A 12,513-nucleotide genomic window follows, 5' to 3' on the forward strand; every position below is an offset into this window, starting at 1 on the left:
GAAGTGTCAAACAGACTGAACTGGAATCCCATAAAATCCAAATACATGACTTTCTATTGTAAATAGCAATGACATTAATGACAATAATTATTCTGTTGTGATTCATGCTTTAGAACATGTCATCATATCCTCAAAATAACTGTTCTAGGCAGACAGACTAAATATACTTATCTACCATATACAAGGACCTGAGGCTTAGAGAACTGAGTGATTTCTTCACAGACACAGAAAATGGAAGAATTAAAAGAGCACTTGAAGGGTTTGAATGTATTGTCCTGTTAAAGCCAAACCTCACCCTCAAGAGAAAGTCAATGGTCATTACAAGCATCATTGGAGGACAGAATGTAGATTTTAGTAAGTTCAGCTGGGGCCTTGTATTTGGTAGGATCAGGGTGTGTGTGTGTGTTGGTGTGTGTGTGTGTGTGTGTGTGTGTGTCTGTGTGTCTGTGTGTCTGTGTATGTGTCTCTGTGTGTGTGTCTGTGTGTGTCTGTCTCTATGTGTCTTTGTATGTGTCTCTGTGTGTGTGTGTCTGTGTCTATGTGTCTGTGTATGTGTCTCTGTGTGTGTGTCTGTGTGTGTGTGTGTGTAGGTTAGAAATTGACATTGGGTGTCTTTCTCAATAGCTCTCCGCCTTATTTTTCAGACAGTTTTTCTCTGAATCTGGAGTTCATTAATTTGGCTAGGCTAGTCAGTCAATCAGTTTCAGGGATTCACTGGTCTGTTCATTCCTCCACTCCACCATGGGTCACACTCAGCATCATGCCCAGCTTCTATGTGGGTGCTAGAGATCGGAACTTATATCTTCAGGCTTGTATACCTAGCATTTTATTTGCCAAGTGCCCATCTCTCCAGCCCCTGAAGGAACTAGTTTGATAATAACAGGATTTCCCAATTTTCCTCCAGTGTAGTATAACAGGAAAGATACACCATGGTAATCATGAACACGGTTCTCTGATTACCAGTTGGGTGTCCTTAGCAAAGCTCATCTCTCTCCATCTCCTTGTCTTTCCCAGTAAATGAGGAGACAGCCATGGCTATACGTTAGAGCATCACTGTGAGATCCAGATTCTTTTCTTTTTTTTTTTTTTTGGTCTTTTTGAGATAAGGTCTCCCTGTAGGCCCAGCTGGCCTAGAACTCACTACATAAGCCAGGCTGGCTTTGAACTCACAGAGATGTGCCTGCCTTTGCCTTCTGAGGGCTGGGATTAAATGAACACACCACCACACCCAGGTTGTGATCCAGATTATTTTCATGATCATGGCTTTACATAACATCACTTACTTCTCAGTGTCATGCAGGCACTGTAAAGGTGAACTTCACAGATCGTTTCATTTTATCCTCACATCGCTATGTTTTGCCAAGTTCATTGCTCTGCTTTTGAAACGTTTTAAAATTTCTCAACCTAAGAATACAGTCTAGTGGGCTGGAGCTGTAGCTCAGTTAGTACAGTGCTTACCTAGCATGTTCAAAGCCCTGGATTCGATCACCAGTACCAAAAAAAAAAAAGAAACAAAAACAAAAAAACAGGTGTAGTGGTGCATAATCCTAGCTCTGGGGAGGTAGAGAAGGAAAACATCAGGAGCTCAAGGCAATCCTCAAGTTATGTACATAGTGAGTTACAAGGTCAGTCTAGAGTTTGAGACCCTGTCTCAAAAAAATAAAAGAATAAAAAGTCCACACAAGAAGACAACAGTCACAGACACAGGGACGCAAACTCGATGCTCACATATGGGTAACTTGCCACATCCCTGAGTGATTTTTTTTTTCAATTTTGAAACAGTGAAACATGTCAGTTTTTGCTACTATAAGCAACAACAAATAAGCCTTAAGGAAAAATCTATTTGCATACAGTGGTTAGTATTTGTAGCCTTTGAATCCTAAATTAATGAGAAATAACTGAAAATATTTCTAGTCTATTTTACGTCCACATATGAAAATAACAATTTAAATGTCATTGCTTTTCTTAAAAGGTTCACAAAAAAGAAAAATAAGCCAAATCTATGTGTTTGTTGAAAGTTTTGTTTTTCTTTATATATAAGGCCTAAAAACAGTAGTAACCTAGAAAGTACTTAGACAGACAGTAAGTAAAACGAAGTGTGAAAAAAATGGTTCTGGTGTATAGCTTACACTTAACTCTGTAAGTGATCTTACACTTAACTATGTTCACTTTCTATCACTTCCTTCTAAAGCAATGAAGGCCTGAAACAGGTTTAAAAATTATGATGAAAAATTATTATTAAAGTAATAATGTTGATATCCCAAACATTAAAAAAAAAGAAAGAAAAAACTTCTTGTGAATCAATAAAAGCAGGGCTATAGGGACTAGAGAGATGGCTCAGAGGATAAGAACACTAGTGGCTCTTACAGAGGACTCAGGTTCAGTTCCCAGCACCCACACAGCAGCTAACAACCATCCGTAACTCCAGTTCCAGGAGATTAGAGGCTGTCTTCTGACTTCTGAGGGGACTGTATGCATGTGGTGCACTTACATACATGTAGGCAAAACACTCATACACATAAAATAAAAATAAATTTTTTAAAGGACTAACACAAAAATGTTCAGGGAATATACAAATGAAGAAATCAACAGGAAACATATATTGGTTGAATATACTTTATCCAAAATGCTCAGACTCAGAAGTAATATAGCTATGGAGTTTTCAGATTCGAGACTTGAATTTAAGGATATTCAATTTCAATATGCTCCAAAAAAAACAACAAAAAGGGTCTATTTTCCAATCTCAAAATCAAAATTTAAAAGGTTAAGAACATACAGTAAGTGCTGATAACAATGGGTAGGAATGAACACTCTGCTAACAACCCATTTGAGAAATCAATTTAGCAACACATATTAAAATCTCAAAGCTTCACCATGCTCTTTCTGAAAATGCATTTGGGAATAGCACATACAACTGGGCTTGAATCCACATTCAGTAACTCACTGTTGGTAATGGCCTAGACTGGGTATAAGCTAAATAACACCACAGACAAATGGTTGACTATTTCACTCTACATCCATCCTGAGGACTATCAGAAGGTGGTTAATAATGCTGAGTAGGGCTGAAGGTGTGCAACAGAGGTGGAGTTCCTGTTTAGCATGTGTGAGGCCATGGGCTCTATCTCAACACCATTATCAACAATAAAAACACTGAGGTAGAGTCACATTACACCAATTTAATACAGTATGACTTAATGATATCATACAAGGAAAAATTCTCTGCAACTAAGCCCCTGTATGGGTAGGATGATACATCACTGTGTAAAGGCTCTTATTGGGGAGAGGCGGAGGTTGAGGAGGGCTCTTGCTTCACTGGTTTATTTGCATTTGAAACAACAAAATTCCAAATATGATCTCAAAGTATGTAAAAAATACAAAAGGCGCACGAGTAGGCAGAGAGAGGGGTGGACCCTCAGCACACACTCTCTGTGCCACATGATACCTACAGAGAGGATATCACAAGACTTTTCCCCGAAGAGCCTGTTGGCTGTTCTGAGCAAGTACTGCGTGCCAGTCTTGTTCACTTCGCTGAGAAGAGACTGGAAGCCCTGGTGGACATCTCCACCTCCACTGCTGCTGCATTTATTCAAAGAAAGCACCTGAAATCAGAAAGAGAATAAAAACACATCTTCATTAGGCCCAACTATAGGAAATGAGTCAGCACTAAACGCATCCTCAGAATTCTGCACACCCTTGCTGCCTCAGAAGAACCATCTGATTAAACACCAAAAGTGCCTTGAAAGCTCCCTCTCTGGGGTCCTCCCCTGTACCCAGTCAGCCCTGGTCTGAGTAGCAATGGCCCTCCTCAGATCCCAGCTCTACATGCTCACTACCTGTGCTCTGACTGCAAACCTGGCTAACAAGGCTGCCTATCACTCAAATGTGGGTGGCTTCTGACTTCAGACCTTGGGTCTCTCCTCTGTGTTTGGTTTTAGGGTGGCTCTCTTACTGTCTGACCAACAGAATTCAACACAAATGACACTGCTCAGGCATGGGTGTCAAAAACCTGGCAGCTGCCTCATTTGTCTTTTAGTCTCAGACACCATGATGAAAGGAAGTCCAAGCTATCCTGCTGGAGGCCACATGGAGAGTCCTAGAGTTTGTGCCACCATACAAAGTTGCTTGGAAAAGGACCAAGATCCAAGCCAACGGTTAGCATCTAGGCCCCTGACATGAGGTACACTTCCTTGAACCTTCTAACCCTGCTGAAATAGCTGCATGTGTGACCTCAGCTGCTCCCACAGCAAACAGAACTGTCTATCAAGAGTGTTCCTTAAAAGAAAAGATCAGGACACAGACACACAGAAAAGATACCATCTTAGAAACCATGGAAAATCAGCCTGCCAGGCCCTGATTTAAGACTTTAGCCTCTAGAACTGTAAGAAATTAACTGTTATTTAAGTCACCCAGTCTGGGGTGTTTGTTACACAACCCTAACAGACTAACACACCTCCCCCACCTCCATTTCTAAAGAGAGTATGCACTTATCCCTCACTGTCTCCCTATCTTTTACTGGGGCAGACTGACTCTAGTTCCCACACCTCTGCACTTAAAGACCTGCACCCAAGAACAGTCTCAATTGGTTCTGTTCATGGTCTCCCAGCCAAGCCTGGCCCTACATGGAAAGAAACTTCAGAGTTCTCTGAGGGGAGCAGTCCAGTATGCCTTACCTGTTGGAAAGCTGAGAGCCTTTAAGGCCAGAGAGCACACATTTGGGTCACAGGTGGTCTTGGTGACAGGCCTTTGATATTTTTGCCCCAAGTTAACTCTCACACACACTGTCACCACAAATGGATCAGTACTAGGGTCCCAGCAGGAATGGCATATCCTTCCCATCAACTCTCCATCCGCACTCCTATGTCACCTGCAGTTGCCTGTCAAGGCCATTCCTTTGGAATTTGCAATGTGAAGGAAGGACCAACTCAACTGGCAGTCAATGGTATTGAGCTACTATATGAAATACGCTGGTTACCTCAGCCATCTGGCTTGCGGTGGTTCCCTTTGCCCCCATGAAGACCATGGCCAGAGCTGAGGAGATGCTCAGGGGTGAGAAAAATACATTTTTCGAGCTGTCTTCACCCAGTGTTTTCAAAAGGTTTAAGGCAAAGGTGCCATTTGCTTCCAACAGAGGATCCATGATGGCGAGCCTGGAAAGAGGCATTTAAAACTATTATCACATGAACACGGGCTTAGTGCAGACGGTGTCTTCACTCTCACCTACACGGTGACGCTTTGACTAGGTGAGTAAAGTGAAGTCAACACACCAAGCAAGACAGCCAAGCTAGGGACAGAGAGACTAACACAGGGCAAGTACCTTGTTTCTCATGTGCAAGAGCTCATTAACTACATGGACTATCAGAAGGAAGCAGGTGAGTAGACAAGAGGCTGGTATGGCCCCACCATCCAGGAAGCCCACAAATGCATAGAGGCCAGAAGCACTGACTGTAGGAGCAGGGCCTGTCTGTTCTGACAGCATCCACAAATAGTTATCAATTCCTATTTCCCCAGCCAGATAGTGCAGCAGTTCTAAGACATGACCACTAACTTCCCTGAGCTGTGGGTGGGGCCTTCACAATCCTACAACGGAGCACCCTTCCCTTTCCTGTGGCAAGTGGGAAGTAGGAGTGAGTCCACAGGAAAGGGAAAGGTGCTCAGCTGTAGGACTGTGAAGAGAACTGAGCACAGCTTTACAGAAACAGCTGTAGTCAGCTGGACAAAGGCCTGGAAGACATTCAGATCTCAAACCTTAGAACCCAGGAAAGTTCTCTCATTTGGCAAAAAAAAGACTGTGCTAAGGATTATGGATCTTGAGATGAAATATCCTGCATTATTCAAATGAACTCTAAATGTAACTGCAGATAGCCTTATAAAAGGGAGTGTGTCAACATAAAGAAGGAAAAGAGGTGGGAAGGGAGGGAGGAAGAAAGAGGAATTAATTAATTTAGAGAAATGAATTCTCTAGAACAACCCAAAAAAAAAAAATGTCCAAACATGGTGGAGCATCCCTATAATCACAGCCCTTGGGAGGCTGAGGCAGGATTCTCTCAAGTTCAAGGCCAAGTGAGATGCACAGGGAGACAGTAGAAAGATAGTGGAGGAATCAGGACAAGAAAGGATTTTAATTGAGAAAAGCAAAGGGATTCAATCCAGGCTGTGAGTATGATGACAGTCAAAGGCATGCCCAGAGGGGAGTGTCAAAGGGGAGCATTTAGAAGCAAAGGAGCCCATCCAAATTGCCCTTCTGAGCATGCTTACTGTGTTTCCTGGGGTTTAATTAATCTTAAGGGAGCATCTCCCCTGGCAGAAACAAGAGGTAAGAGTATAGCTGCCTGGCTCACAGTCGCCCCACCACTCCACTGCTGCTTAGCATCAAGTGTTCACTCCTGTTGCGGCCAAGCGTGTTTGTCTAGTTAGCAAACCTTGGGGCTTCGATCCCACCTGCACAGAGATTTTGGAGGATTGACAAACACTAAGTTTAGTTTTCTTGTTGCCTGGTATCTTTCTGTAAAATAAAGTATTACTTGGGTTTTCCTCATGGGAGTTGCAAATTTTACTAAGTAACTTGATCTTAAGTCAGGGTTTTTCAGGCCCTTAGAACGGTTTGTAAAACTATTATTATACTTGCTCGCCTCTGAACTTTCATATTTTAAAGTCCTAGATGGATTGTAAGCACTACTGAATTCTTATGCGTCTTTTTGGGTTTTTTGTTTGTTTGGTCTTTTTGAGACAGGGTCTCCCTGTAGCCCCAGCTGTCCTGGAACTCACTATGTAGACCAGGCTGGTCTTGAACTCACAGAGATCCGCCTGCCTCTGCCTCCTGGGATTAAAGGCGTGCGCCACCACGCCCGGCCTTATGTGTCTTTTTAAAATCACCTTATTTACTTCATCTGAACTTACTCATGGACCATGGCTTTTTACAGAGTACTTCAATGAACTGTTTGTTGTTGTTTTTGTTGTTGTTGTTGTTGTTGTTGTTGTTCTTGGGACACAAAACTGTCCTTATCTGGCTAGGGAGAATCTTTAAGCTGGTTACTTTACCCTGAGCTGCTGGTCCCAAACATTTTAGCTTTAGGGCCTTACAGGCTATGCTGAACTTTTCTAGTTTACACACATATCACTTGTCTCCTGGTTTCTTTTAATAGAGGATTTTGAAATACAAAGTCTGAATACTCTGGGAACAGATGATTATTGGTGTTGATTGAAAATACAGCTGCTGAGCTGGGGAAATGACTGACTGGGTAACGTGTTTGCCATGTAAGCATGAGGACCTGAGTTCAGATCCCCAGAACTCATGTTAAGCTGGACAAGGTAGCACACATCTGTAATCCCAGTGCTTCTCCAGCAAGGATCCAGTGGAGAATCTCTGGAAGCTCATGGTCCAGCTAGCCTGCCAAACACAAGAGCCCCTGTGCCAAACTAAGTGAAAGGCATAGTTGGATTCCTGAGGTTGGCCTCTGACCTCCATGTGGGCACCAAGGCAAATGTGTGCCTTTACACACATACACAAATGATACAAAGACAAGAAAATTCAGCTGTTTCTGCTTGACACATCAGTGACAAGCTGGGATAGATGCTGCCTTCCAAGGCCATCATGGACCATACTGTAAAACAGATTGCCATTTAAAGTTCTCAAGCACTTGTGTCTTCTAAGGCATTATTTGCACCTGGAGACATTCATCTGGACTCAGTCACACTACTCTTCATTATAAGTATGTGTCCCCACATTATGGACCACATTATTGACAGGCTTCCTTGGACCCTGCTCCGTGAATGCTGCACAGCTCAAACCCCTTTGCCAATACCATCTTCTGTTCTGAGCTCCAACACCTTCCTGATTCAAGACTTACTCCCTTATTTTGATGGAGTACACTGTCCATCACTTTCTAGGAAAGAATATTCTGATTTCTTGAATGTCAGAAAGTAACACTCTTCTTCCACTCACTGAGAGTTTTGCAGGGCCTGAAACAGGGTATGTGATTTTACATCTGATTTTTCATCAACTGCTTCGCCACTTTCCAGGTACTAGCAGGGAAAGTTCCAGCGGTGGCTACTTTATCTGCTATGCTAGCCTTGCTTTTGGAAAGTCTAATGACATTCTGACCCAAAATCCAACATCTGCACCTCTTCAACTCCAACTCCCTGGAAGTTTATGAATGATATCTTATCCATGGTATTCGGAAATACCCGAATGGTGTGTCCCTCTCTGGGCCCAGCTTGTTCATTTAGTTGGGCACATGGAGGGCCCTTTCAATCTAGCAATTCAGAAAAATTTCCTTTCACACTGGGAAAAACTTTCAAGGTACTGCTTACTTCTCACAGGTTGACTCTGTGCTCTCTGATTCTGTATCACCCATTTGTCAGATGATAAAACTCTAGGACTGACTTCATCTGGGACTTGCCCACTGTCTTAGCTACTTTTCCTGTTGCTGTGATAAAGTAACCCGAAAAAAGCAACTTAAGGGAGACTTTATTTTTGTTTCCAGTTTCAGAGTCCAATCCATCCTTGGCCAGAAAATCACTGCAGCATGAGCAAGAGCCAGCTGGTCATACCAAACTCATCATAAGGAGACAGAGGGAAATGAATGCTTATACTCAGCTAGTTTTTTTCCTTTCATGCACTCCAAAACTCAAGCCCAGGGAATGGTGTGTCTACTTTTAGGGTGGATCTTCCCACTTCAATTAACCTAATCAAAATAAGCTCTCACAAGGGCTAGAGAGATGGTTCAGCAGTTAAAAAGCACTGGCTGCTCTTGCAGAGGACCCAGGTTCAATTCCCAGCACCCACATGGTGGCTAACAACAGTCCACCACTGCATTTCCAGGGAAATCCAACGCCCTTTCTGACCTCCATGGGCATTGCATGTCACAGGTGCACTTAAAATATTTAAAATAAAATAATTTTTTAAAAAAGATAATCCCTCACAGATGTGCCTGGACTTTGTCTCCTAGGTCATCCCAGATCCTGTCAATCTGACAATCAACACTAACCATCATATCAATCTTCTCCATGTCCATGTACACACAGAGAATGGTATTTGTAGAGTACTTTGGGCCATGGCTACTGACAGCAGAGGTGTGTGGCTAAGAGCATCAGCGGAGCTGAGGGATCAGTTTGTTGACTCATCCATTTCTCTTTGCCAGCACAATACCCCAGCACACAGCTGGAAGGTCTACATAGACCGACTACGTGGCCCGATCCCAGGTCCAGAAAGCTAAGAACAGAGGTAGTGGTCTTCCACATGATCATAAGCATCCACTTACATATCCTCAGACACAGAGGAAAAATTGTTGACTTTGTTCTAATTTCATCCACTGCCACTGGTCAGAGTTAGCTATAATTCACTAAACTGTAACAAGATGCCTTCAATTGGCCTAACAGAATTTTAAATACAGTTATTTCTGGATATATGAAGGATATCACTTGGTTTCTGAAGATACCCAAATCCTCAAGTGCCCAATTGCCTTACATAAAGTAACTTCATACCTGATATAACCTATGCACACTCTCCTGGGTTCCTTAAATCATCTGTAGATGACTTAAAATACCCAAACAATAGAACACACACACATATTTTAGAGAACCAGACAAGGAAAAAGGAAAATGTTTGAGTTGAGGATTTCACTATACAATCGAGTTTTCAAACTCTCATCCTTCGGCTTCAGCCTCCTGAGTACTGGGATTATGGTGTACAGCATCATACCTGGCTTCTCCCTCAATATTCTCTGATTTTGATTTCTATGTGCTATTTCCTGTTGACTGCATATACTCTCCTTGGATACAGCCCTGCAGATACCAGGAGCCAACTGAACCCCGTTTATGAGTCAAGTATGACCCAAAACGCACCGTTTCTGCGGCAGCACAAGTCATACAGGATGCAATTACTCAGGGTAGTCATGAAGCACGGGGACACTCCCCATGTATACTGATAACAGCTGCCATCCCTGTAATCACAGTGTTACTGAGCCCCAGCACGCCAAAGCCTGCTCAGACAACCTCAATCCAAAGGTTACTTGATACGAAGACCCCACAGCACAGTCCTAAACCACACCAGGAAAGAAACTGGCAGACTGGGGAACAGTCTTAGCACAAGCATAACTGCCTCCCAACTCAAACCAAAAAAGTGCCAAACTTCAGCCCACCCCCGTCCCGCCCCCCGGAATCCAGTGTTCCTGACACCGAGTGAGTGTTCACTTTCCATACTTCACATTCTCAAAACAACTTTGGGGGAAAATGAGAAAGCGTGAGCTGAGGCTCCCTTGGCAGAGCACTTGTCCAGCAGTTGTCTCCGAGTCCATCAACAACAGAGAGAGGAAGAAACTAACTCACAGACCAACTTCATCTGTCACAGAAACGCCATCAAAACTTTCCACATGTGCTCTTAGGCTGGAAGACATTAAACCTCAAAACATTTCTCCTGTGGTGACTTTAACAGAAAGCAAAGATCTGGAATTGTCCCATCTCCGCTGGCCCCAGGGCCTCCAAAGGGCGCTGTTCTGCCCAGCCCCGGCCGCGCCCCGGGGAGACTGAGCAGGCACAGGAACGCGATCCGCCCTCCCAGCCCCGACCTCTCCCAGCTCTCCGCTCCCCACCCTCCGAAATCCTAACGCCTGTCGCACTGCGTCACGAGGCCGCGTCTTCGTCTCGCTGCAGCCGGGGTCGCTCGTGGCTGGGCGGCGGGCGAGGTCACCTGTGGCCCGGGGTCCCCAGAGAGCAGTCCGGCCGGCTCCCCGCCATCGCCTCCCTCGGTCGCTGCCCGGCGTCCGGGATCCCGGGTCAACGGCGCCACCAGCAGGCCAGGACCGCACGCCACTCATCCGGGGCGTCACGGACCCAGCGGCCTCAGCACAGCACAGGGAAGCCGAGCCCGGACCGCAGGGGCCACGGCCGCGCCCCGTGCCCGGAACAAGGCAGCAGCGGGTCCTCGCGCCCAACGAGCCCGCAGCAGACGCCTACCCCGGACCCTCGGTACCTGGGTTGCAGCGAGCAGAGCCGGGAGATGAAGACGTCCGCGCCGCCACGGCCTCAAATACCTGCGGAGCGGGAAGCGGGCGGAGTCTGGAGCCCAGCCCGGGGCGCACCGGTCCGCGGCCACCGGCAGAGGGCCAGAGGGCCAGAAGGCAGGGCCCGCCGGCCGACCAATCAAGTCCATCCTCTGGCTCCAGGCGGCCCTTGCCAACTGGGCGTTGGTCCTTTCTGGTTCTGGTTACCTTGACTTGGTGCTCGAGGAAAGCAGGGAGGTGATCAAACCTCGGCGTGGGCTTCTGGGTGGTTTCCGACAGAGGGCGACACTGCGGCCGCCACCAGCCTGTTCACTGTCATTGTAGAGATTGATGACAGCCTCTGTGAAACAAGTGCGCCAGCCCTCCGTGGGATGAACGCAACAGAGCAGAGCAGACATTTAAAGTTAAGAAAAAAGGCTTTTACTGCGGGCGCTGGAGATAGAGCGCACAGAAAAACAAGAAACAATGGCGTTCGATGCCTGTGTTTCAAGACTCCACTACTCTAATTCCAGAGAATTAGACTTTAAAGTACTGACAGTTTACATAAGCGACAGTGGAAACCTTGTCTGCCATCTCCCATCGGTCCTGGAAAGCAAGATGGCCAGGTGGGGAGAGTGCTGGCCAGGTTCAACAGTCAGATCAAATCTGGAAAACACAGGGCTTTCTCTGCCTCCCTCCCCCTTACCCTAAGCCAAGGATTCCCACCTACGACCTTGTTCTGTATATTGGATGTGTCCTGGTTGTGGAAGCTGTCCTGACCTTACAGAATGTTTAGCAGCCCCCAAATCCCTCTACCTAGCAGATGAGTCACCATGCCTGGCTTCTGTTTGGTCTGCTTACTTCTTAAGGTCTGTTTACATGTAAGCATAATTAGTCCTTTGTGAATATTTTATTAATATTTTGCCCAGTTTGTCATCTGGTTTCTCACTCTGCTTCTGGGGATTGGGGCATACAGTTACTTTCATGTAGTCAGATTTAGTGATTTTTCTCTGAGAGTTTCTAGATTTCTTTTTGGTCATGCTTAGCATGTCTTCCTCTAGGTTGGAGTTCACAGTGCCTTCCAGATGATTTCTGGTTTCATTTCTTATATTTAAGTTGCTGGCTCAGGGTTAAGAGCACGTGCTGCTCTTCCAGAGGATCCTGATATGGTTTCCAGCACCCACATGGTAGCTAACAACATTCCCTAACTCCAGTTCCATGACATCTGACACCCTCTCTGACCTCTGTGTGCATTGTATGACACGGGTGCACTTATATACATGTAGGAAATACATTCACACACATACAATAAAAAATTTTAGCTCGTTCAGTGTTTTTTTTTCTCCTGGCCTATGAGTGACATAGATATGATTTTTACCTCATTTCCAAATGAGTTTCCAGTTGTTCCAGCTCTGTTTATGTAAAGATCATATTTTCACTAAGGCCCTAACAAGCCACATACCAAATAGCTATGTATGTTTGATTCTGTTTCTGTACTTTATTTTTGGTCCCACTAGCCACACTCCCACCTGCA

The 12,513-nt window shown here is 45.0% G+C and overlaps 1 protein-coding gene across 1 annotated transcript in view; it reads right to left on the reverse strand.

The window, feature by feature from the left end:
* LOC103741920 (serpin B6) overlaps nucleotides 1-11,187 on the reverse strand; it is a gene marked incomplete in the record, with an annotated part of 17,981 nt that extends 6,794 nt beyond the window's left edge. The window contains 3 exon segments of the mRNA XM_017800536.2: nucleotides 3,447-3,599; nucleotides 4,973-5,147; nucleotides 10,954-11,187. Coding sequence (XP_017656025.1) covers nucleotides 3,447-3,599; nucleotides 4,973-5,137 — 318 coding nt within the window.
* Nucleotides 11,188-12,513: the final 1,326 nt, after the last annotated feature.

The sequence above is a fragment of the Nannospalax galili genome, unplaced genomic scaffold, assembly GCF_000622305.1.
Source record: "Nannospalax galili isolate Female #2095 unplaced genomic scaffold, S.galili_v1.0 scaffold4160, whole genome shotgun sequence".
NCBI lineage: Eukaryota > Metazoa > Chordata > Mammalia > Rodentia > Spalacidae > Nannospalax > Nannospalax galili.